Source organism: Salminus brasiliensis, chromosome 3 (genome assembly GCF_030463535.1).
Source record: "Salminus brasiliensis chromosome 3, fSalBra1.hap2, whole genome shotgun sequence".
NCBI classification, from domain to species: domain Eukaryota; kingdom Metazoa; phylum Chordata; class Actinopteri; order Characiformes; family Bryconidae; genus Salminus; species Salminus brasiliensis.
Window position 1 is genome coordinate 35,357,842 of NC_132880.1, and position 26,514 is coordinate 35,384,355.

The window sequence follows — 26,514 nt, forward strand, 5'->3', positions numbered from 1 at the left end:
AGAAAGGAGGAAAAGGATGCTGGGGAGGAGGAGAGAGAGTGATGCACAGTAGACACACAATGGTCTCTAAAAACACTCATCATGCTGCACCAATATCTCATATTTATCTTCACCAGTGGCATCAACGCCATCATAATCATCATCAACCACTACTGTAGAGTTCAAATAAGGGAACACAACCAGCATCCTTAATAAAGGCAAGAACAAAACAAAACAAAAAAATAACAACAGCGAGGCCACTGAAGGGCTTTCAACACTGTAGCATAATGCTACATAAATCACAACCAAGATTTAATCTCACACAGATATTCAACATACACAGGTATGAACATGAAGGAGAAAAATGGTTTTCTGTGTTCGTGTGAGACCACTCCCAGGCTCTTAGTACTCTCTGGACTACAAAAACACAGACATTGTAAACTCCAAATTAGTTTTCTTTAAACTGGCCAATGAATGAGCCTCACCACTGAGTACAAGCATGGAGCGGATTGCAATCTACTGGGTGCCAAGCAACTCATTTATAAGGCAGAAAAATAAAAACGTAGTAAAATTGCTGTAAAAAAATGTAAGTAAAAAAAAAAAAAAAAAAAAAAGTTAATCTTTGGTGTCACCACATAGTGAAGAGTGTATATGTAAGCATATGTTGATCATATGCTCTGTGGTTTCCCAAAAATGCTGAACTGGTGAAAAAATGAATGCCTACATCTATACAGGCACCGCAAACAATGATATCTTGGCAAGTCTAATCAAAACATCTAATTCTCATAAGGAGATGTTTTTTTCCCTTGGTTTACACTCTTTAAAATAAAGGTGCTTCAAGTGGTTCTTTGAGTAATGCCATAGTTCCATGAAGAACCATGCTTGTAACAGAGATCTGCAAGTGTGAAGAACCTCTAAATTCTACCCTCAGCTCAGACACACTATTACTAACAAACACGGTTATGAACCCAAAAGTGTTTCCTCTAAGGAACCTTTTGAAGCACCTTAAAGTTTAAGAGCATTAGATAAAGTCATTAAGTTATGTTCAAATCAAATCACTTGAAGCAAGCAATATTTCATAAGTTAAATAATCCCATAATCTACTATTCTTATAAATCTTTCAAAATAAGATTTGGTAGCTTTTTAGCTCAGGTTTTAGATGGTTTTACGTGTCAAGATAGCAATGCTTGCAGTGTGAAAATCAACCCAGTCCAAGAAAATTAATGAAAATCATCCACAGGTGTTGTGCAAAAAAAGTAAAACCTCATTTTTCATGGTTGTATACCCAGTTGAATCAGTCATGTCGCTCTTCTGAGATTTTGTGCAATGATATCATGCATCGGGTCACACAACATGACAGTACAAATAGGCATATACAAGAGAGAGACCTGGGCGACTTCATCCAACCACAGGATTGGTCCTATTTTTTTTTTCTTCTTCTTCAAGCAAAGTCAGTATACATGTAACAAGTCACACTTGTGTGAGAATATTTTGTATTTTTATACTGAATAATCTCATCATTGAGATGAGGTGATATCTGATGCTCTGATGCTCTGATGCTTGATAATATGAGAGGTTAGGAGTTCAGACTAGTGATCAGACTCTCACTGAATCAGCACTAGTGTTACTCTGGGCTCGACTTCCGGACACTCTGGTCCAGGTTTAGTAAGTGCATTGAAATGCTGGGTTTAGTGTTGCACAGAGCCAAGACAGTAACACTGGTCATTTGGGAACTGATGGGGGTGGGTGGGACATGTGGTGAAGCGCAATAGAGACTGGTTGAGATGTTTGTTTGAGGGCGTGGTTTTATGTAGGTTGGTCTCTCTGTACAGTTGAGATGTGAAGGGAGGGCGGGGCTCGGCCACTCCACTCCTTCAGCTGGCCGTCCTTGAAGAGGAGGTTGAGAGCGGGGAGGGGGACGCCAGACTCCGCTGGGGGCTGGCTAAGGGGCCCTGAAACCCCGCTGTCAGGATCTGCAGGCTGACCGCAATCCTAAAGAGAGTAAGAAAGGAAAACTTATACCGAAAGCACACGCACTGCTAGAATTACGGTAACACAACCTGGCTAAGTCTTCAAGGTTTCAGGTATGAATAAAATAACTGGTACAGGACCCATAATAGTACTTTTCCACAAGATGGTTTTGAACAGTGACTGCAAAGCCATTATCCCTTATTTTCTTGACTTTTTCACAGTCAGCTGAGCACCCATGCTGATTTTGGTTACCAAGCATACTCTGCATTCATGTCACACAGCAGTCATCCAGCTGCGCTATATGAACAGAAGTATTAGGACATCTGCTCATTCACGGTTTCTTCCAAAATCCAGGTTATTAAAAAGGAGTAACTGTCTCTACTGTGCAAGGGAGGCTTTCTACTAGATTTTGGAGCATTGCTAGGAGGATTTGGCTGCATTTGGTGACAAGAGTGTTAGTGAGGTCAGAATGTTGGATGATCTCTATACCTCATCTCCAACTCATCCCAAAAGTACTGGATGGAGCACAATTCCAGAAAAACTGCTCCACAGCTCAATAAAGGGGAGCTTTATGCCCCTCTAGCTCGCATCTGGCAATAGGTATTTTGCCAAAGTCCTATTCTATTGGCAATACTTTCCTACAGGGACTAGACAAGCTGTGCGTTTGTGCACTTGTACATCTGTGTCAACAACTGAAGCAACTTATGACACTATTACAAGTCAGTGTACCATCAAAATGATTTTGAAGCTGTTATTTTAAGGTAAAAATGCTACATATAATGTAGCTTTCAATAAGAGAATGGCTAGACATGATTAGCATTTAGCTGTGGACCTCACATTAGCCAAAGATGCTTTATGCCAGAAATGACCTCAAGTTGCAGCAATGCTAATTCCTACTATCCAGTCTATAAGGACTTAGGTGTTCGTATAGCATTAAGCTAACAAACGCAAATAATCACTATGTTATTAAATCTTATTTAATGTAAAGCAATAGCAGCAAGCTAACATGCTCGTCATAATGAAACAGAGAGAGGACCCCCCCTTCTTTTATGGCTACTGTTTTGCAATGGAAAACGGATTCGGAAATATGGAATTTTTGATTCCATAGAGCACTGGAAATGCACCATATGTGTACCAGTCGTAAAAGTAGTGTCATGAATAATCGCTATTTTTTAGTTATTATTTTGCTTGTTTACTGTCTCATCCCTGCTTCCCAATCATGAATTAAAGGTTATGCCCTTATATATCCAACATCTAGAAAACATTCTGTGGTGTAAAACTGCAGATATGCAAAGCTTATGCAACCTTACCTGGAAAGACTGGACAAAGCTCAGAACCTTCAAGGACAGTTTTCGACTGGAATGTAGGAGTTCTTGAAGACTGGAGGCAGAAGCAGAAAATATTGCTCTTTATACATACTGTGATACAGTACACAGTCTCTTACAAAGCATTCAGGGACTTCCGTTGTAGAAGTTACCTGTCTTTGCTGCAGAGTTTGTGCGAGACAATCCTTTGGCATACTTTGCGATTTAGCTCAGAGCTGAAGAGGGGCATTCCAAAGCACAGCTCCAGAGGTACCCACTCATCTTCACTGGAAGACACTACAAAGATACACATACATAAATTTTATTTATCTATGTAAATACATCCTCAAGCCAAATTTATAAATTACAAAAAGTAATGTCAATCAATTAAAAAAAATTAATGTCCCTGATTACTGTATTGGTTTCAACAGGCTGTGTTTAGGTCCCTGATGTTAAAGTGACACAGCAGTGCCAGTTTGTCTGCCACAACAGTGTGCCCATTTTTGGGCATCTTTCAATGTTGAACTAGGCGTGGTGTTATCTGAAACCATGGGGTGTTGGTACTCTTTAAATGTATACAGACTGACATTTCCTATACAGCAAAGATGGACACCTAACCTTCACTGGTCAGTGAGGTGAGTGGTCTCTTTCACCAGCCACACATACCCTCTGTTCCCTGTCTTTTAGTGCCATCCCCGTTGTTCTCCTCAGCTACCAACTCAAAAGACTCATTGCTTCCATTGGCATCAAACCCTGCACCAAACTCAGAGTCTCCTGAAAAGGACAACAAATTATGCACTCAGTAACAATCAGGGCCACATGCAGTCTGGAGCCACATAAGTGACATAGTGTGATGTAATCAAGATGGCAATTAAAAGACAAATTAGAGGCAAAAAAAACTGCACATTACAAAAATACAGCAACAAACGCTCTAACATGTTTTGCTCCATCTAATCTAATTGGTACAACTGCCGATAAGTTTCTGAGTTCTGGCTAATGCTTGTTTCAAAAGTATTGTCCTAATCAACATGGTCAGAGATAATGGACAGAGAAGTATGGGAACTGGCTCTTACCACCTGCGTCAGCGTCACTGGGCCTGCGGCGGTGCCTGTTGTTGCAGTTCAGCATAGTGATATAGCCACACTGGTGCTCCAGATCCACTTTGTCCCGCAGGATTTTCAGGGCCTTGTGCACACACATGTTAGAGTAGGAGAACTCTACAGGACGGAGATATTAGAAATGAGTCAGTTTAGTATAAAGTCGGTATATGCATTTCAGTGGCTCTACAAAAATATATAGAAGTGATATACCTCCTTTGAGGTCCTCCTCATCAAAAGGAAAGGGGATATGAACAGTCTCCCCATGGCCATGCATACCATGACCCTGTGAACACAGACCAAAATAATCCAAAATGACTTGGAATGAAATCTTGTTATTTTAATTGTGCTTGAAAGTTAAGAAAGTGTCTTTCATCTCTTGGAAAGTTACCATTATGAAACAGGTGCCATTTGTGTCCACAGTGTTTGATGAGATGAATTAAGCACAATAATAATGCCAATAGTTATGTAATAGTTTTTTCTCTTTTTTATTAGTACATGGCCAAATGGGTGCAACTTGACTTGGACTTACAGTGTAGATTTATTCAAAACAAAAACTTATGAACTTATTTTTATAAAACCAAAACCTATTTTACAAATGATTTTTTATTTTACAGCGGTGATTTGTGTGCACCGCTGAGTTAACATACTGTGGGTTAAATCATATTACAAAGAGGAAGTACCTCTTTGAGCCATTGTAGTAGCCAGGAACAGAAAATGATGTTCTGATGTTTAATATATACATTTTAAAAATATATTAATTTAAAAATAATATATTAAATACTATTAATGCAAAACATGTTTCAAGGATAATATTTACCATCTCATCACATACCACCCTGTCACCTTTTATTGTGAATATGGTTCCCATGCCTGAATAAAAATGATAATACTGATAAGAAAGGAGGATGAACATGGTGTGGATTTGATCTTTTTTTTTTAATGCTTTAATCAAAATGAATGCACTAGAAACAAGCTAACAAGGTAGTCATAATAAAACAACAGTATGATACACCATATAATAAGCTGTGATTCAATTTGATACAATACATTATATTGCCTGTATTATTACATGCCTGGTAAGTACACTATAAGTCCAAATGTTTGTGGACAACCCTTCTGACAAATACATTCAGCTACATTAAGTTACACCTATTGCTGAGGGTGGAAATGCAGATATACAGCTTGTCTAGTCCTTGTAGAGAAGTACTCCCAATAGAATAGGACTCTCTGGAGCAGACAGCATGAACATATTGGCATGCCCAATGCCAGGCGTGCGCTAAAGGCTATAAAGCCCACAGAGATTGAGCTGTGGAGCATTAGAACTGTGCACTCTAGTAGAAATGATGGTGCTCCATCCAATACTTTTGATTGAGGAGTTGGAAAGTTGACAATGAGGTTTATTTAAAATAAACAATTAATGAGGTGTTCCAACACTTTTGTCCATATAGTCTATGTCTATGTTTCTATGAGTGTTACTTCTTTACCTGAATGAGCACCGCAGAGTGAGTCAAGGCATCGTTCAGCATAGTGAGCACATTTGACGTGGGTACCACCCCAGGATCGTGACCCCAGGAGGTGATCAGAAGCCGGTCATAAGCCTAACAAAAACATCCATTGAAATCAAACTATTATCAAACAAACTCAGTATCAGAAAAGGGAGAAAATATTTGTTTTTTACCGACCTGGAAGATGTCTGGTAGCTTCCGTAGCCTAGAGCCCTTGGACAGCAGCAGAGAAGGAGGGCCGTGACCAGTGACGTGATACAGATACAGTTTAAACCAAATGGAGCTGACCTCTGGGATGGCTGGACCAATGTGCTAAAGGGCAGAGGAGTTAACCATTACTCACCTTTAGCAATCACCATAGCAACCAGCCACAAGACAAATAAATGACATACACCAATGACACATAACACATTTACTATGTTTCAGAACAAAAAGTGAAGCTGTGGAGGAGCAGTTGGAATAAAAACAGCTAGTGTCAAGAAATTCCCCAGTGTTTTAGGTTAAGCAAATTTATGCAAGACACCAAAGTTAAGTTGTTCAAAACCTTTTCACGTTCTTAATTAAAGAGTTGTACAGAGCTGGAAGAAGAGCTGGAAGAAGGCCCAAATATATAAACAAACACACACACACAAACACACAGTAGTGTGAATCTTAGCATCTGTCAGTCTTTTTGCCTGTGGCTCTCAACACAGCCCTCAGGGGAGGCGGGGGCTACCTGAGGTGTACAGCTGCTGATTGGCCGGATCTCGTTGCTTAGCGGTGCCATGGAAACCAGCAGTTTGTAGTTCTTGTTGAGCACACGGCTGCAGGTGGCAGGATCCAATCCCAGCAGACTCTCACAACGGAGCAGGTCCAGAGGCAAGCCTGGAGGGGAACACATGAATACACACACACACACACACACACACACACACACACACTTGTTAGAGTCATTGAGTTTGTTCATATATTAAAAAGATAAAATCAAATGTGCTACAATCTGTATTACACTACATTATTAGAGAACTATTATATTACCTGTATTATTACATGCCTGGTAAGTACACTATAAGTCCAAATGTTTGTGGACAACCCTTCTGACAAATACATTCAGCTACATTAAGTTACACCTATTGCTGAGTGTGGAAATGCAGATATACAGCTTGTCTAGTCCTTGTAGAGAAGTACTCCCAATAGAATAGGACTCTCTGGAGCAGACAGCATGAACATATTGGCATGCCCAATGCCAGGCGTGCGCTAAAGGCTATAAAGCCCACAGAGATTGAGCTGTGGAGCATTAGAACTGTGCACTCTAGTAGAAATGATGGTGCTCCATCCAATACTTTTGATTGAGGAGTTGGAAAGTTGACAATGAGGTTTATTTAAAAATAAACAATTAATGAGGTGTGCCAACACTTTTGTCCATATAGTCTATGTCTAGTGGACTATGAACTATTATATTACCATAGTATTACTATTGTATTACTACAGTCTTACTCTTGTACTATTGTATTAATCGCTTATATATTACTATTGTATGTACTACTGCAAAACTCCATTATCGAGAATATCATTACTAAGAACATCAAACATTTCCAATTAACATTTGTTTTTATAAGCAAACAAATTCACTGATGAATTACCTATATTTGGTACATCAGGGCCCTGGTCAGGGGTGAGCTCTTTGTTGTAGCGCAGAAAGAGAATTGTATTCCTGAGCGTCAGTGCATGATCAAAATACCTCTGAGCTTCTCCTTCGGCAGTGCTCTCCACCTACACACACGCACACAAAAACTTCCATATCAGACTTATCATACAGAACACTGTCGCCGTGTTTGTATGGATGAGTGAAAAAGAAAGGATTTAGAGCTACATGTGAGAGGAGAACGGGGAGCCAGAGAGAGAAATAGGTGAGTGTGTATCTTGCATAATCAGTCAGCGGGCTTCCCTGGCGGAGGCCTCTCTGCCCAAGCAAGAGCACAGAGGATGAGATTGTTTTTCTCCTGTGTGAGCTGCAGTTCCCATGGTGCCTGGTAATGAGGGCTTTACCTTCTCCAGCTCCATCAAAAAACTGTCCAGGGTCTCATCAGACAGCTTCCCCACCTCAAACATGGTCACCGCATGGCTCTTTAAATTCTAACACACACAAAAAAAACAAATGCATGTGCCTCTTTAGGACCAACAGTATGTCAAAAAGGCAGGTCTTGGAAAGACAAGCGTAAAGGAGGACATACTGTAAATACTGTCATACTAATATATAAAAGCACCTGAATTATTGCACAGAACGAATAACCCAAAATCAAAAGGCAGTTTAAAAAAGGGGTGTAAGAAAATATTTATTTATCAAAAAATGTTGATAAATGTTTTGCAACACTGCATTGATTCTCAAAATCACAGTATCAATTTATTATTAATAGTGTACATTTAATATTTTGTGGCAAACTATTGTGTTTAAACCCTGACCACTGATAGCAGTGTTGTACTCTCTTCAGATCCCACTGTTCTGACTGCATAAAACAGTAAACTTTTACTCAGATTTTGTGCATAAGGTGTGGTTTTTTTTTTATAATACTATAACGTAAAACTCAGTATATTGCCTTAAATCGCAATAAATGTAATGCAATTGTAACCCCTGTATTGTGATGTGCTGTTCTTGCAAATACACAGCCCTTGTTTAAACAGAATTACTGTGCAGTAAAAATAAAAAGAAAGTTGTTGTCACTTACAGGAGAAAGGTTGCCCATCATGAGGAAGGCAGTAAGGGTGGAATCAAACAGAAAGGCGATCCTCTTGGTGGGGGCCGCCGGAATACTCAGACTACTGACACTGGCTGTGTCTGAGACGTACCCAAAAAAGAAAATCATCAAGGATTTGTAACTGATGTTAATAGCTGTAACAACCAAATTTCAATAAAAATAAGCTTAATTGGGCTGTGAAGCAGTGGATTAATGAATACACCTTCAGCATAAGTTTTAATGGCATTTGTACAATAGAACCAATCATCCAAGATTAGTACTTGACCTTACCAATGATCCTGTGGATGAATGCAATCAAATCACCACAGCAATTGTACAACACCTAGTGTACAGCCTTCCTACAATAGTAGAGACTGCAGCAGAATTTCTGCAGCAGATAGGGGCATGCTCCTCTATGGATACCCTTGGTTTCAGAGGAATCACTGGGTGAGCTCCCTTTAAAATTCACAATGAGATCCCTGCTCTTTAATGCTTCTGCCACATTACATATCGTTGCGGTCACACAAAAACCTTGTACCTCCACTATGGCTATTTTACAGAAGAAGAAAAAAAACATACAATGTAAAAAGCTTACATTTAATGTAAGACTACATGAAAAAACATGTTGTTCCAAGCCATTGGAGCATTCTTGCTGGTCCATGTTTTTGCATAACAGCACTTCTCTCTCAAAGCACCAATTACTGGCGGAATTACCTATTTAGATAACATGAATTACTAATAGATAAAACTATCTAATACTGTGTGCTCCTTAACACCTGGGAAGAGCGCGTCTTATTTTAGGCACGATAAGCTACCATGGCTAATACTGCTGTTGGTCGGAAACGGAGAAAAGAGAGATTTGTTTTCATGTATTTAGTTTCCATGGAAAAGAAAACCTTTTGTGAAAGCCTGCCATGCCACATTATTCTTAATCTGATGAAGAAAATAAAAACATAAAACCAAATCATTTTAGTCAAACAATGTTTTAAACTGCTGTTTCCAAATACTATGGATATATTCTAGACTCATCAAAACGTCTTAAGATAAACGGTTTAGCCTGATTAATAATTTCAAGGTTTTGTGCCTCCAAAATACTGTTAAAAGCTGTACCTTTCTTACTGCGTGCTGGAGCAGAAATGTCACTGCCATGCTTTAATGTGCTGAGCGTAGTCAAGAGCTCACGCTCACCGCAAGTTCAAAATCATATAGATCTCAAAGGAACAGAATGCTCTCCGAAATTACACAGCGTTACACACAAATGCAATTGGCGGAACTCAAGTTCAGCTCAAACCACCAGCTAAAAATGAAGCGTTTCAGGCAAAAAGTAAAAAAGGTTATTTTCATGATTTTTGATTTACTATGATATAATAGTGCCTTTTCAAAATGTCTATATTCTCTAATGCACAATGCAACATTTGACATGATAACGCTAGCGAGAACTGTGTAATGCTGCATAACCAGAGTCATATTCTTATAAAATCCAGTAATATTACTCTAAAGTGTTACTTCACGTGCTGTATCTCTCAGCTTGTGCAGAAATGCATGTGAAAAGCGTGTCCTTTACTGATGGCTCAAATCGTGAATTACTCTTCCCAACTGTAGGGGTAGCCCAAGAGCAAGAAATGGTAATTCTCCATAATGCTGCTCTAATGAGTCGCAGTTTGAACATAAATCAATGATGGCTACATTTGTTTTTCCTCCTATCTGGTGTAAAAGGGCTTTCCATACAAAACACGTGTGAGCTTGATAGGGTTTTGTATTGCAATGGTCCAATGTTAATTACAAAGCTGCTTCTGTGTTCATTTGAATGGACGTTCTTAGTAAATAATGCACAGAATTTTCCACCGCTACAGGCAAGACGTGTCAGTGGTAATGTCAGATAATCAGTGATTAGTGCCTCTTTCAATAGATCTGCCCCCGGTGTACTTTATGTTCTAACGTTACCTAAATAATACATGCAAAACACACTGCATGGTTTCACAATTCAGCGGTTGTCTTTAGGGAGCGTTCTCTCACCTTGGTCCTCCAGACTGGTGGTGTCAGTATCAGTAGCAGAGGAGCCTGCCTCCATTACTGGACTGCCCCCTTCCCAGGACAGCAGCATCTTCTGAGGGTCCATGGTGCTCCTGATAGCACAAGCACAATACAAATAAAGCATCAGACCCGAAGAAGTTCTTGGCTCTAGTTTGCAGATGTAAACAACATCAAGGTCCAGCCTGGTTGACATACTTTAGCTTGTTGACCGAAGGGGCGCTCTTCCATGAGGGATGCAGCTGGTCTGGGCTGATCACCTGACCTTTCTTAATGGCAAATCCAAGCCGACAATACATGGACACTGCATTCTGTATTTAGGACACAGAAACACACACACACACTTACACAGCTCAGGCGGATGTTCATTCACTATTACCATACAATAGAAATCTTCAGCTCATCAACCGTTAACCACATTTCATCATTTCGTCATACCACTGACGTACAAAGATATTGTTGCTCAGCACACTCCGGCACAAAATAACAATTTTAGAACTTCTCTCTACCTCCTGTTCAGCACAGAGCAGCAATCAGAAGCCTGCGGCTCTGAAATGACGCCAGGAGAGCAGGAATGTGAGCGAAAATTGGGGAACATTCACACATGGAGATACAATTGTGTTGGCCCCTTCAACAGATAGAACGGTGCTGAGGAAAAGTAGGTCAGGCTAAATGGGATTCAGGCACCAATTCAGTTCAAGACCGTTTTCTCTGTCTGTGACCGTGCCATGAGGAGTGGTGGATATGACCTGACAAAGCCTGTGGTTCAATTTCTATACAATTTACATATGCCTCATGCCTAGACTGCATATATTGCGAACATACTGCCAATTTGGGATGTTTCTAAAGTGGGCTCTGCATCACATTTGAGAAGTGATGTGGTGTTTTTGGCACACTGACTCATGCGTACGCACACACACACAGTGATATTTATTCACTCATATCCATTGCCATCAAGTGAACTGAATAAATGGATCCAAACTAATGGGATTAGATGACTGGAGGGGAATGAGCATGCTATATTCTATCCGTCTCAGGAAAATATCAAGATGTAATGAAAATGAATATTGACAGCCTCGAGTAAAAATACATTCCCTGGTAAAGATCAGGTCTTTTTGAAGCCTCTTTGAATTTGGCTTTTAAATGAAAAAGCATTGGGTGACATACCAAAACAAACTTGCTTTCCACTGGACCTGATGAAACAGTTACAAAGAAAATGTGTTTCTCATCCTATTTAGAGTGAATATAGTCAAGCTGTCCTCATTCTGCACATCCCACACCACAGACTCAAAGACTGGCTTTTTCTGCATCCATTAAGAGCACATTGGGTTTGGAAAATTGCCGCTTCATTCTGTCAGCAGCAATAACGGAGACTCAGCAGAGTTTGCCTTTCTCGACCATCGAGAATGGCATCGTATTAAAACCAGTATACCATGAAAACAGCGTCAGAAGACATACCTTCACCAGGCCCAAGTCGATCTCCAGTACATTAGCCAGCTGACGACACAAACAACAAAGAAAGAGTGAGTCAAAGGAGAATGATCTGAAGGGCTGAAGGACATGAAGGACAAGGAGAAAAAGAAGACCTCAATGAACACATTTTGGCATCTTAAACTCTGAACATGTACCTCGGAAACAGTAGTCTGCTCGTCAATAGACACAAAGATTTTGTACAAGAGTGTCTCAAAATAGTCACCCTGGACCCTGTTCATGACGAAGCCCTCCAGAGGTGGCACTGTGAATAGACCAGAACAAAACAGATGTTCCTGACATAGCTCCTGGGCAGCTTAATGCTATTTGAGGCTCAAATGTGGTCTCTGCCATTGCTCCAAATGGATCTGTGATTACCCCATTTTCCTCTATGAACGACCGGCGCCCACAGATGCTATTACACACAACCTGTGGCTAAGAGCAACACTACAAGGCCAGAACGAGCTAAAACCTTTTAAAAGGATGACATAGTGTAAACAGTGTATGAGGCTAATACAGTATCCTAATGGAAAGGTGTAAAACATAAAAACAGTTATTTCAGCTGGTTATTTCAGCTACCTACCAGATATACAGCTGTCATCAGATATGGGCACATCAAGATATATATAGCCCCTGTTGTACAGACCTTTAAGAAATCAAGGGAAAAGAAAAAAGAAAGTTAAATCTGCTGTTCTGCATGTCCTTCAGTCCAAGGAATGTAATTAAAGTCATATCCACACTGACAAAATATGATACTGTATGATCAAATACACCTGTATTCAATAAATAATGTACTACTGATAATAATAACAGCAATAAACAGTTCTCCAAAAGCAATGCACAGTGTTAACAGTAGGCTATGGTTGCCAAACTCAATAGTTTTGAATGATTAACGTACACACTGTGTGTATGTGTAAATATGTGTGTGTCTTAATAATTAACTGTGTTTATTTGGTGTATGCAATCTTCCTTTTTGTCCTGTGTCCTCAGGGATCAATAGCCTTGACAGCTGTATGTGATCATGTCTTTGATATATTTTTACAACCATATTAGTATTAATGCATAATTCATCACGCAACAGTTTCCTGTAATGTATTCAGAGCACCAGATAAACCAGATTGTGGATAGAAAGCGTGAATTTGAGAGTCCTCCCTCCTTACACTTGATATCCACAACAGTTCTATTAGCCTGTTCTATAAGCCTTCATCACCATTCAGCCTGCACAATGGCTCGAATGGCACCTGTCTACAGCACACAGCAATGAGACGGCTCATTATTTCTAACTGTTTTTCATTTAGCCGGATTCCTGTCAGAGCAAGCTCCGCGTCCTCCTGAGCGGATATGACACTCACTGAGAACCACATTGTACTCCATCGATCCAGCCAGCTGGGGTCCAGAATCTATCATCTTATCAATTGCCCTCTTCTCTGCTGGGGAACAAATCTGCAATCATCCAGCACAACGACACTCAGACACACTTCAACACAAACATTGATCCAACTGCAAAGACTCAAATGAGCAACCATTTTGGGCTGTTTTATTTCACCCTCAAGAAAACTGACCAACTGCTGATTTTCCAATTAGAATCAAATGTCATGTTAACAATAACTTCTGCTGTTAATATAATAAAAAATAAGTCAGCTGCCAAAGCATGCAGCACAGAATGTGTTCACCAGTTTGCAAATATACATGATTAAAAGCATTTCAGAATGTTATCACCGCTCCCAGTTTGGAATGAACTTAGCCCATTATATCCGCTCCATTTGCCATATAGGTGCACTGTGTAGTTCTATAATTACAGACTGTAGTCCATCTGTTTCTCTGCAGACTTTGTTAGCCTCCTTTCTCCCTGTTCCTCTGAGGTCAGGACCCCACAGGACTGACCACCACAGAGCAGGTATTATTTGAATGGTGGGTCATTCTCAGCACTGCAGTGACACTGACGGTGGCAACGTGCTAGTGTGTATTGTGCTGGTATGGGTGATATCGAAAAATATCCCATACCAAAAAGCGTCCATCTTAGACCATTGATGAAGGACTAGAGATGACCAACACAAACTGTGTTGCAACAGGTGACTTTCCATTTGACTTTCCATTTGATTTACCCGTACCAGCGCATCTAACTCACCACCACAATGTCAGTGTCACTGCAGGTCCTGACCACTGACAAAATCATAGACACACTTTTTGTAGCCAGCTGTATTTCAGTTTTTGTGTAGAGCAATCTTTCATGCACTGCTTTTCTTTTAATGACTCTTGCATGAAGGTGTCGCTCTACAGTAGAACAGTGCACCACAACTCCAGAGTCTGCTAAATTGTACTAAAGGTCTTTTGCAGTCAATGTGGGTTTTAATTTGCCCGTCTAGCAATCCTAAAAGCAGTTTTCATGACATTTCTCTTAGTCTTTGAGATCTCAACTTGATCTGCACGATTTCTGTTAACTGCAATTTCTTAATTATATTATAAAGTAAGGGAATGGCTACCTGAAAACATAACACTATCTTCTTATAGCCTTAGGTTGCTGATTGTTGAAACAAAGTTTTATTATTTATTTTATTTATTTATACAATATTGACAGCACCTGGTCTTTCCTAGTGATGATGGTGAATAAGCCATATCCCTATCAAACTAAGTAAGATCTGGGACCTTGGTAAAAGTTATCTTATCTAGAGAGCTCCAATCTCTAGGGGGCTTTTGCATGACACCCCGTTCTTCCTATAACCTATATATATATAACCTGTGCATTGCACTGTATATATGCTTCCTAGCATGCTCCAGAGCCTGATATCATTAAATATGTAACATATAACCTAGAGCTAAGTTTTTTAATTACTGGGCCTTACCCTGATGTCATCCTCAGTGATGTAGCCAGTCTGTGCTACCCACCAGGGCTCCACTGAGATCTCCACTGGCTTGGCTGGCAGAAGATCCCTAGCTGATTTTCTGCGGAAGAATTTCTGGTCGGAGACAGATGCTGCTTAGGCAACAGTGTGAGAATTTCATTATGTGTACAAGGCATGACTCTCCGAGGAGAGCTTCACTTGATCTACAGTGGCGTCCCTTGAAAACAGCCAGATTTGAGGACCATCTGATGATCATGCTCAGAATCCTCAGAGAGCTTCTAGAGACTTTATTAACATAGCTGCAAAAACATGAAAGACCAGCGACACGGATTGAGGACATCAAAGCTTTTTTTTTCTTACTTTGGACGATCTGCACTGGTTCATCAGATCAATGTACTGGTTCCTCCCAATGCCAAGAAGCCTCAGACCTAACAGAGGTAGAAAGAGACATCCGTAAACACGCCTGGATTGCAAAGTTATGAACAAAAATCAGTGAAGGCCAAATTACAGTGACAGAGCATGACTCGACCCAAAATTCTAGCTCCAACATTGACTCAAGTATCTACAGAGGCAGAGCTTTGCTCTGTATTTCCGCAGCAGTGGTGGTGCTTTTAGTGTTGAGAGCAAGCAAGCTGAAAAAACACAATCACTCACTCATCCTTATTCTCCACTCCTCCAGCAGTCAGCTTGCCCCCCCCCAATCACACACAGCCCTGTGATTACCAAAGAGGGACTGGACTAACAGCTATATTCTAGGCTCAATGCCAGGAGCTGTGGAGCGAACTCTACAGGGAGGGAAGTGCACACCTTCAGAGTGAGGGATTAGATGAGACCTGGGAAGAGCCAGTCGGCTAACCATCTAAAAGGCTGCAAACTCCCAGATGACCACCCTTACCACAATCTAGAGCCAGGCAGATGTTCAAAAAACTGAATTGTTTTGAACATCTGAACTTTAGATTTTGGAAAAAACACAACACTGTCAAAAGGAACTACTCAAAGGTTGTTTTTGTAATCATCACAAAGGTTGAAGGTAAATAAGGAAACACATACTGGCGTTTTTAGGCTATAGTTTATCATTTTATAGTTTTTCTTGTCACACTTTCAATTGTTTTTTTGAACTACACCACACACATTCTTCACTGCTGCCCATTTAATGGATTTTGGAATATCTGTCATTTGTGGTGAGTTGCATTGTTTTTAATAAGCAGATAAAATAAACACATACAAAAGCATCTGTTTAACATCAGTGTAAGACACCTATGCATTTATTTTTTTACTATCAGTCTATTCCTCTGTATAACGACTTAAACTTTAAATTTAACGTTTACTGCATACTAGTACTATAACAATGTCTTACAAACTTGACAAAGCTTTGTTTGACCGGACTGTTTTATACAGGAAGTACTGTAAACGTTAATCAAACAATAACCTGTTAGGAAGGATTTTTGTATTTTTTAAATATTCTTTCAAATCAATCTGAACTCATACTGATACACTAGTACAGACACCAGCAGTACTACAACCACACATTTATACCACTCAAGCACATAGTCTTGTACTTTGAACCTTTGGTCTTCAAAGCTAAACACCAGACACACAAGTCATTGTTCTATAGCACAATGGTTTGGTCTAGGGTAAATACCATAGAAAGAATAAAGATACAAGGAGGCTATTTCAATGCATTCTGTAATACAAACCGGATTCCAAAAAAGTTGGGACACTAAACAAATTGTGAATAACATAGATGACAGATCAAAAGTTTAATCTGAGTAAATGTAACATTTTAAAGGAGAAATATGTTGATTCAAAATTTCATGGCGTCAACAAATCCCCAAAAAGTTGGGACAAGGCCATTTTTACCACTGTGTGGCATCCCCCCCCTTCTTCTTACAACACTTAACAGACGTCTGGGTACAGAGGAGACCAGTTTCTCAACTTTAGAAATAGGAATGCTCTCCCATTCATGTCTAATACAGGCCTCTAACTGTTCAATCGTCTTGGGCCTTCTTTGTCGCACCTTCCTCTTTATGATGCGCCAAATGTTCTCTATAGGTGAAAGATCTGGACTGCAGTCTGGCCATTTCAGTACCCGGATCCTTCTCCTACGTAGCCATGATGTTGTGATTGCTGCAGAATGTGGTCTGGCATTATCTTGTTGGAAAATGCAGGGTCTTCCCTGAAAGAGATGACATCTAGATGAAAGCATATGTTGTTCTAGAACCTGAACATAGTTCTCTGCATTAATGGTGCCTCTCCAGACATGCAAGCTGCCCATGCCACAAGCACTCATGCAACCCCATACCATCGGTGATACAGGCTTCTGAACGGAGCGTCGATAACAACTTGGGTTATCCTTGTCCTCTCTGGTCCGGATGACATGGCGTCCCAGTGTTCCATAAAGAACTTCAAATCGTGACTCATCTGACCACAGAACAGTCTTCCATTTTGCCACACTCCATTTTAAAAGACCCTGGCCCAGTGCAAACGTCTGAGCTTGTGGAGCTTGCTTAGAAATGGCTTCCTCTTTGCACTGTAGAGTTTCAGCTGGCAACGGCGGATGGCACGGTGGATTGTGTTCACTGACGATGATTTCTGTAAGTATTCCTGAGCCCATTCTGTTATTATTTCCTTGACAGTGGCATTCCTGTTTGAGGTGCAGTGACGTTTAAAGGCCCGGAGATCACGAGCATCCAGTAGAGTTTTACGGCCTTGACCCTTACGCACAGCGATTGTTCCAGATTCTCTGAATCTTTTGATGATGTTAAGCACGGTTGATGATGATAACTTTGTCTTTGCTATTTTACGCTGGGTAACACCATTCTGGTATTGCTGCACTATCTTTCTGCGCAACAATGGTGGAATTGGTGATCCTCTTACCATCTTGGCTTCAGAGAGACACTGACACTCTGAGAAGCTCTTTTTATACCCCATTATGTTGTCAATTGACCTAATTAGTGTTAATTGGTCTTCCAGCTGTTCGTTATATGCTCAATTTCCTTTTTCCAGCCACTTATTGCTACTTGTCCCAACGTTTTTGGGATTTGTTGACGCCATGAAATTTTTAATCAACATATTTCTCCTTTAAAATGTTACATTTACTCAGATTAAGAAATAAAAAATAAAAATAAATGTGTGTATTTATATATACACACACACACACAAACACACACACACACATCTACATATACACACACACTGAGCAATTTAATTTATTTATTTATTATGCACCTACTCATTAATGCAGTTATCTAATCAGCCAATCATGCAGCAGCAGTGCAATGCATAAAATCATACAGATCAGACAGGTCAGCAGCTTTAGGTAATCTGGTGAAAAATTGTGCTCTGAATGATTCAGTGTTGCAACAGCAGGTTCTAGACAGGCTGTTGTGAGTATTTATATAACTACTAATATTTTGTTTCACACAGCTGTTTCTAAAGTTGCAAAATGTAATACAGAAAAAAAGGTCAACAGAGAATTTCTAGACTGGTTTGAGCTGACAAAAGGGTGGCAGTAACCACCCTTTTGTCCACTCTGTGATGAGCAGAGAAGCATCTCAGAATGCACACCACCTCCAACCTTGAGGAGGATGAGCTACAACAGCATAGGACTACAGTTCCAATTCTTTCAGCAAAAAACAGAAAGCTGAGGCTGCAGTAGGCACAGGCCCACCAACTCTGGATGGTTGAAGACCAATCATAGCCTGGTCTAATGAATCTCAAATTCTGCTGAGGCACACAGATGGTAGGGTCAGAGTTTGGCGACAACAGCTTGAATCCAAAGACCCAACCTGCTATGTGTCAGTCCAGGCTGTATGGCACATTTTGGGCCACACACCACCTCATTAATATTAATTAATCATTAAAACGTACATCTATTCATGGCCACAATTACCTCGTTTTCTAATAACTTCTTCCAGCATAATAACGCATCATGTGACACAGTAAAAGGCTATGGTTTCATTACAATGAGTTTAGTGTTCTTTAGGGGCCTTTCCAGTCACCAGATCTGAATCCAATAGAATGCCTTTGGGAATAGGCAGAATGGGTGATTCAGAGCATGAAGGCGCTCCTGAAATATCTGCAGGAATTTAGTGATGTAACATGTCAACACGGACCAAAATCTCAAAAGAATGCTTTTCCTATCTTGTAGAATGCATACCATGAAGAACTGGCGCTGCTCTGACAGCAAAAGAAGGCCCTATACGACATTAGTACGGTCTGTTTAGTGAGTGTAAACATCATCCTAAATCACTGTGCAAATGGTTGGATATTTTTCCAATTATATATTATGTATTATATTTATTATTATATCATTTTTATTATATTCATTACCAGTACACTGACCACTTCAAGAACAACTGTGCTGGACTATGCTGATGCTGTATGTTTAGAGAGTACTGTAACCACTAAATATGGAAATCTATAATACATAATTTTAAAATGGTAATACATAATGCATGAATTGAGCTATAAAGGACGTGTAGTAATTTGTAAGATACAGCGTGTAATGCATCCATCAAGCAGAGCTATTTTAGTGACTGCTACAGTTTACTGTGTGCACATTGGCAGACAGCAGCTTGTGGCCTCTGGCCATGTTAGTGTGCAAGAGAGGTCACTGATAACATTTAACAACCTCCAGGGAGACACAGAGAGTCGGTAGGGCAAAACTGAGACAGAACTTACAGTCAGCAGCAGTGAAGTTGGGCAGGGAGTCATAACTCTTCTCACAGTTCATGATGTCCTGGGAACATGGGTAAAAGAGACCATTACATCTCCTACAGAGAACACATTCAGAAAATAGTGCCAACATTTTTGATTCAGGTCATGTTTCAGGTGAGGTAACATCTCCCTCCACTAACCATGCAGAGTTATTTACAAAAGTATCATATTTCTATAGAAATATTCAAATCAGACAGCAAAAATAAATCTGCTTTCAACCTTAGGTGCTACATTCAGAGTGTGAATGTAACTCCTCATCCAGCTCTTGTCTATATTATACAGTGTGATTTTGATTAAGACCATAAGACTTGGAAATTTCTCTGCAATAAAGTTATCAATTCAATCACGACTTTAACTTTGACTGCATGAACCTGAGTCAGCGGCTCTCCTCATTACAAACAGCAAGTCATAAGAGTCATTACTCAGCATTTAGAAAGAAACAAAAGCAGTAACATTTTATACAGTGAGTGTTTTATTTAAATATGTCGTATAGTCCATTTTGAGTTTTGTTTATTACACAAAAAAATCTCTCTAATAGCAGCAAAATGAATAATCATATAGCACAAAAATACCTGTGTGAATATTGTGTGAAAGGTTTACTCTCAACACCTTATTATAATATTACAGAATTTCTTGCCAGCATGGCTTAACCCAGCTACATAACAGTTCAATGAGTATGGTAAAGAAATTCAACCAGAACTTGACTTTGACTGTGGCTGTATCTACATGTAAAAGTGCAACTTCCAGCTTCCCCATTCTGCTGATAGTTTACATATACATGTCGTAACTCAAGGAAGTTGTGGTTGAACCATTAATCCTTTAAATCATTAAACTTAGAACAAATTATATCTATCCAAATATCAGTAAACCGAATTGGCAATGTATGAGCTTGCACACTAATGATTTATTAAATTGAATAAATCGAGATTAAAGTCTCTATTATTCTCTATTACTCTCTACTATTAAATATTTTTTTTCTAACTTGAAACTTTTGGGGCTCTGTACATATTTGCTCAGAACCACAGTGGAGTATGAGAATGTCCATACTGTCCATATAACACACTATAAGGGTGCGGGGCAACTTATCCCAAATCAGCATACATTCTCAACCACTCCTGCAATTTATTGAAACACTCCCTCAATTTAACAACCTGTTCCCTCAGTTTAATGAAACAATCCCTCTGTTTAATACATTTTTAATAAATCCCTCTAACTCTAATGTATTGCACTAAAGGAATGTTTATTTTATTAAGAAAACAATTTATTAAAATAAAGCATTGATTTAATGATCGATGTCTCTATTTATTATGTTTCTACCTTGATACTTTAAGGGCTCTGTACATATTAGCTTATAAACATGGTGGAGTATAAAAAAGTCTGTACTGTACATACTGTCCATATAAAACACTATTAGGGGAGTAAAAGCACCAACTGATCCCAAATCAGCAATTCCTGCACAAAGGCTTCTGGTGGAGTTTTTCCAGCGAGGATACGCTCTTTCAAATGACTCACATGGATCACATGTCTTGAGTTCAAAGTCTAGCACTGCAGCTGCACCAGTTAAAGCCATACAGCAGCTAATCTACTGAAGCTCAGCATGGCTGATCTATTACTGCTCTGTTCTGTAAGTACACTGTAACTGTGTGTGGATTTACAGCTGAGTCATACAAAGCAAATCAAGCAGACCACCAAAAAACACTTCACACTTGAAGCACTGAAGTGCGCTGACTGCTGTGTCGATACACTGAGGACTGTCTCAGTCATAGCAGGAAAAATGAATAAACCAACAGCACTCAGACTGACAACTCGGTGGCCAGCCCAAGGCAGCCATATGCTGTGACAGATCTCAATTCACAGTGTTGGTGATGACTAGAGACAGTGGTGTGTGTGAGAGAGAGAGAGACAGTGTGTGGGAGGTAGAGTTATGTTACTGCAGTATGAGACGATTCAGCGACAAATTAAATAAATATTAGCCCAGTATCTGAATCTTGTTTGTGTGCTCCAGGTTACATTAACAAATCTTAGCAGGACTTTTCTCTACCTCTGCAATCATTTCATGTTTCTGTGATCAAGTTATTGCGTAATGTTTGCAATAAGTGACACAATTTTAGAATTGTGCAAAGGCTTTCATGCAAATCCAAATGAGAGCAATGCCTACCCTTGTCAAAAACTCAGGCACAGATTTATGAAAGCACTGCAGATACAGTAAAATGGAAAAATTAAGACACCCCAGACTCTACAACCTTCTTTAACTTACTTCAATTAGTACTAGACAACACAGTCATGTGGGGCCTGTATGGGTAACCAAACTAGAAAACAAAAAGTGTCCACGGGTTTCATGTTGGCCCCACAGATAGATGCCCACCAGAATCAGCTTTGGAACCAGGAAAGGTAAAATATGGGCCCCATCTGGGTTGTATACTTCACATGGAGTATAGATGGGACCCAAGTGAGATTAGGCTGGGCTTTAACAATGGGGCCTGTTTTTGGAAGCCCAACTGCACCCAAGTAACAAACTAAGTAACAAAGCATGTACAAACCCACTCAGAGCCCACCTAGCCCACTTTGCACACATGTGAGCCCCACATGAGCATGTTGGCTAGACAAAAGCAATCCAAACAAAATGTCTGAGGTTTAAAAAAAGACTCCTCCAGTATGGCTTCTTCTAAATCCTCTCTAATGATCCTCTTTAATAATCTATTTATCATATTTGTTGAACCTTTTGGTGAGACTGGGGTACTGGGGTTAAAATATCTGCATTATACATACAGGGTCAAACATAAACTCTTACAATATTAATTTAGTGTTGCTGGAAGTTCACAAATGTCCTTAAACCTGCCAAAGCCTCTTAACATCCTGTTAGTGATCATAATTGACTACAGCTGAATAGCCTCTCTAAGCCCACATAATAAGAAACAGTTTGACAACACTTGTCGGATTCACCAATGCACAGACTACAATACACATTATTGTCTCTTCCAACCCTGTTAAAAATATGTGGATTGTGCTTAAAGTGTGGAAACTAATACATTTAGCTGACCTCTATCACTTTAGCCAGGCATCTGGTCAAGGAGCAACTTGCTAAGGGACATATAACCACATATTGAGTGTGCTGTAGGTATATTTTTGATCATGTGTTGATTTCAGAACTACCCCCTTCCCTGTCCCCTAAAGAATTAAAGTCCTAAAAAAAAGAAAGAAAGTCCAATATTGCAATGACATTCATGTCCATGATGAGTGTATGCCAACTTCCAACCACAACTGTACATAAAACACTGAATGCAATGGAGTAAAAAGCTTACTGTACCTCCATGATGCTGATGTAGTAGGAGAAAGGAGTGACTCGCAGTCCTTTAACCATGATGTCAGAGAGATGATAAGGGTACAGCATAAGGTGCTCTCGGCTGTATTTCAGCAGCTCCTCATAATACTTCCGCTCATCCTTCTTCACATGCCTGACTGTAAAGGGAAAAAAGTTGTTTTAAAATATAAAGTAAACAAGTGAAAAATTCTGAACTAAATGGTGAGAACACTTTTTATGACAATCTTTTTAAATGATCTAAATTTCTGCATGAATGTGATCTGATTTACATCTGCATCAAAATGAATAAAGAGTTTTCAGCCCTCATCAGGGAAGTCATTAAAATCGATATGGTACATTAATTTAAGTAACTACAGGCAGGATTTGGGATATTTAACATGTTACAAATTTGCAATGTTAATAATTATAACAAGTCAGTCATAGTTGTAAATGAACTTTTCCAAAATTCACTAAACGTGAAGCTCCCGCATTGACAATAGTCCTGTGCCAATACACCTCATGCTAATGCAACAAGCCAATTTGAAGATAGACACTGTGTTGTTAGTTATTGAGTGTTTCCTTTGTCATTAAACACTGGCGTGTACATCCAGACTATGACCTTTCAATCTTTCATAAGTGATCTGGCAAAATTACACATAAATTGGATTCACTGCATTATCTCCCATTATTTATGTAAGAAACAACTAAATGGTCAAAAATAAAGATCACTTAAGTAAAAAATACCATGAAGCCCTCAGATAATGATCTCCTCAAAAAGGTGATTGGAATCAGATGTTCCTGCACCTGCCCCATCATATAAGGATCTTAGAAGAAAAGTTGCGGAAGCTCATAAGACTTAAAGACTCCATCAGTCCACAATCTTCTGCAAGATCCAAGATACCAACAGACACAATTCTAAACCATTCTGACTCTCCCTAGGAGTGTACATCCTACAAAAATCAGTGCAAAGCCACACTACACAATCCCAATACAAGTGAACAAGTGTCTGCATTTGACAAATGCACAACACTGTGTATTGTGACCACATAACCTGAGTTGACTGCATACACTGCATACACTTTTGCATACCTACTCATTGTTATGCACATATTTTATATAGGAAACAGCTGCTACTTGAACCATCCCTTGCTGTCTATTCCACCTGGCCTTGTACAGTACTGTACATTTAAATAATACATGTTTTATATGGAAATATATGTTCTTTTCATTATTATTCATTTTCTAAAGCACTCAACATAACAAAAAATCATTATACGTGAAAATGGAACCACAACACACTCTAGCCTTTGCTAATTACAGTAGTTCCATCAATAAACAGAACAAAATTGTTTGTATATTTTCTGTCAATGAACTTTATAATGTAAACGATTTGTTGACTAAAATCGTGACCAGCCTAATTGGCCATAAACCTTATCAAAAAGCTTTGAATATTATGTCAACTTACCTAAGTTATTGCGGAATCGCAGCTGGTTTCTGATACTGTACAGCAGGACATGCTTGTCGTACTCCCTCTGTGAGTTCCCGAGACTCTGCAAAGGGAGGAAAAGAGCCATTATGCCAAATCTGGATATGAGCATCCTGGCAGTTCAGAAGGAGCTCTGTTTTTCCACACAACACCCTGTATGCACCTCTCTACTCCACATATATTTGACATGTGTAAATACATTAAGGCCAAATCCTTAGTGCAGAACAATTGTAAACCAATGTCTCATTCATCATAGAGCAAGCATTCATAACTCTGTTTAACGTTCATAACTGTTTAACACATTTCTGTGTAGAGTCATTTTTTTTTTGACTGCTCTTGTTGTGAACATAAATTGAACTCATGCAAATTTCTCTAAAATGGCATATTGAACATCAGACCACTAGAAATGACTTAAAGACCGAATTGTGCAGAATTAATCATACTTCCACTGAGCCAACCAGAAGATGGGCTGAGGTCAACATCTGGTTCCTGTTAGTGGTTCTTCTTCCTCCTCTTATTATAAGTGAGTTTTTACTGACACCATGGCAAGATGATGACAATGTCTTCTGTAAAAAGCTCTATAGAAATAAATGGGAAGTGAACTGAATGAACGCTCCAGCGTTTGACGAGTGGCCAGCGGTTCCCTGCAGCTGTCCTGCACTTCCTCTCTGTATGGTCTTCTGCATGAAGGTTTACATCTAAAAGACCGACTTAAGCAGATAATCTAAAATATGAGTGGAATTCTCCATTAGTCTCATTTTCACTATGTCCACCAGAAGATGGGCTGAGGTCCCCTTTCGGTTGTGTGTGGTTCTTCTTCATACTCATATTATTCTATGTATTATTGTGAAGTTTTAACTGACACTGTAGCTTTCAGCATGCTCATTAGGGACCTGGAGCCAGATTTCTGGACATCTGCTTTGTGTTTTGTACATTGTCCACTTTAAAAAAGCTCTACAGACACAGATGTGAAGTGAACTGAATGAATGCTCCAGCATCTGAGGGGTGGCAAACGGCTCCCTGCAGCTTTCCTGGACTTTACTCTTAACGTGCTTTTATACTAAAGACTGAATCGTGGACACGGCAGGGTTTCGACAGTGATCCCACTGCTGCACAGGAATGAAAAAAAACAGATCATTGGAAATGAGGAGGATGATAATGAGGATGAAGACGACGATGAAGATGAGGATGTTGCGGGTCGCTGGATCCCAATGGACCTGCAGCTGTGCTACCGACTACATGACAAGTCTCTGGGGGAGGAAATGTGCCCGACATCGAGTGTGATCGTGTGTGTGTTCGTGTGTGTGTGTGTTTTATGAGCCTTTATCTGCAGTAGCTTTACCTGTTTGACATTTGCTGGCAGCTTGTTCCAGGGGTAATTCTGTCTGATGTGAAATTCCACGTCCGTATTCATTGCTGGACTCGGTTATGTAAAAGGCAAAGCAACGGGCTCTCGGGTAAGTCCAACGCGACTATACCCTCCCGACACTTCTCACAGCCGCTGGTCCACTTGAGAGTTTTTTGTTAAAATATAGCTATCTTTTTTGAATGTTATTTGAGCGATAATGCTGCTAAACATCCACTTCCTTGTTGTATTTCCAAGCAGCCCTTCGTCACGCTTCTGGCCACGTCCGTCACTTCCGTTCGAGCGAGTGACGTAGGAGAGTGTTGTGGTGAATGAGAGAGAAAGCAAGGTTAAAATATGAAGCCCAGCTGAAACAGCCACCCTTATGCTTAGCTTCACATTTCCAGTGGGATAACGTCTTATATTCTTTGAGAGATCCAGCTCAAGACTAGCTTTTGATGGTAGATGCTTTTTAGGTGGTCTAAGCTGGTCCATGATGGTTAAAAGGCTGGTCATCCAGGTGACCATCTTAACTAACTGATGACCAGCATAGCATATGTTTTCATTTGTGTTTGATGGACTAGATGGTTCATCGGTACCATCATTTTTTTTTTATCATTAATGTTTAAATAGTCTGATCAGAGGAGGATGGGTTCCCCTTGTGAGTCTTGGTTCCTCCCAAGGTTTCTTCCTCCAGCTCTGAGGGAGTTTTTCCTTGCCACTGTCGCTGTTGGCTTGCTCACGGG

General features: G+C 39.8%; 1 protein-coding gene across 3 annotated transcripts in view; it reads right to left on the bottom strand.

Moving 5' to 3' along the window:
- fam91a1 (family with sequence similarity 91 member A1) overlaps window positions 1-26,051 on the bottom strand; it is a 26,422-nt gene extending 371 nt beyond the window's left edge. The window contains exons 1-24 of one of the 3 annotated variants that reach the window (XM_072675972.1): window positions 25,766-26,051; window positions 24,403-24,487; window positions 22,944-23,095; window positions 19,601-19,658; window positions 15,278-15,345; window positions 14,918-15,031; window positions 13,427-13,517; window positions 12,658-12,720; window positions 12,233-12,339; window positions 12,063-12,101; window positions 10,803-10,915; window positions 10,590-10,699; window positions 8,565-8,674; window positions 7,888-7,974; window positions 7,482-7,611; window positions 6,575-6,723; window positions 6,037-6,171; window positions 5,839-5,952; window positions 4,565-4,637; window positions 4,331-4,471; window positions 3,921-4,028; window positions 3,428-3,551; window positions 3,261-3,330; window positions 1-1,971 (exon numbers count right to left, since the gene is read on the bottom strand). The exon at window positions 1-1,971 is cut by the window's left edge and continues 371 nt beyond it. In XM_072675972.1, coding sequence (XP_072532073.1) covers window positions 1,786-1,971; window positions 3,261-3,330; window positions 3,428-3,551; window positions 3,921-4,028; window positions 4,331-4,471; window positions 4,565-4,637; window positions 5,839-5,952; window positions 6,037-6,171; window positions 6,575-6,723; window positions 7,482-7,611; window positions 7,888-7,974; window positions 8,565-8,674; window positions 10,590-10,699; window positions 10,803-10,915; window positions 12,063-12,101; window positions 12,233-12,339; window positions 12,658-12,720; window positions 13,427-13,517; window positions 14,918-15,031; window positions 15,278-15,345; window positions 19,601-19,658; window positions 22,944-23,095; window positions 24,403-24,487; window positions 25,766-25,837 — 2,499 coding nt within the window. In that variant the 5' untranslated portion in view covers window positions 25,838-26,051 and the 3' untranslated portion in view covers window positions 1-1,785. Of the gene's footprint in view, window positions 1,972-3,260; window positions 3,331-3,427; window positions 3,552-3,920; window positions 4,029-4,327; window positions 4,472-4,564; window positions 4,638-5,838; window positions 5,953-6,036; window positions 6,172-6,574; window positions 6,724-7,481; window positions 7,612-7,887; window positions 7,975-8,564; window positions 8,675-10,589; window positions 10,700-10,802; window positions 10,916-12,062; window positions 12,102-12,232; window positions 12,340-12,657; window positions 12,721-13,426; window positions 13,518-14,917; window positions 15,032-15,277; window positions 15,346-19,600; window positions 19,693-22,943; window positions 23,096-24,402; window positions 24,488-25,765 lie in introns of those variants that run through there. The other 2 variants (XM_072675971.1, XM_072675973.1) reach the window with 2 other exon arrangements.
- Window positions 26,052-26,514: the final 463 nt, after the last annotated feature.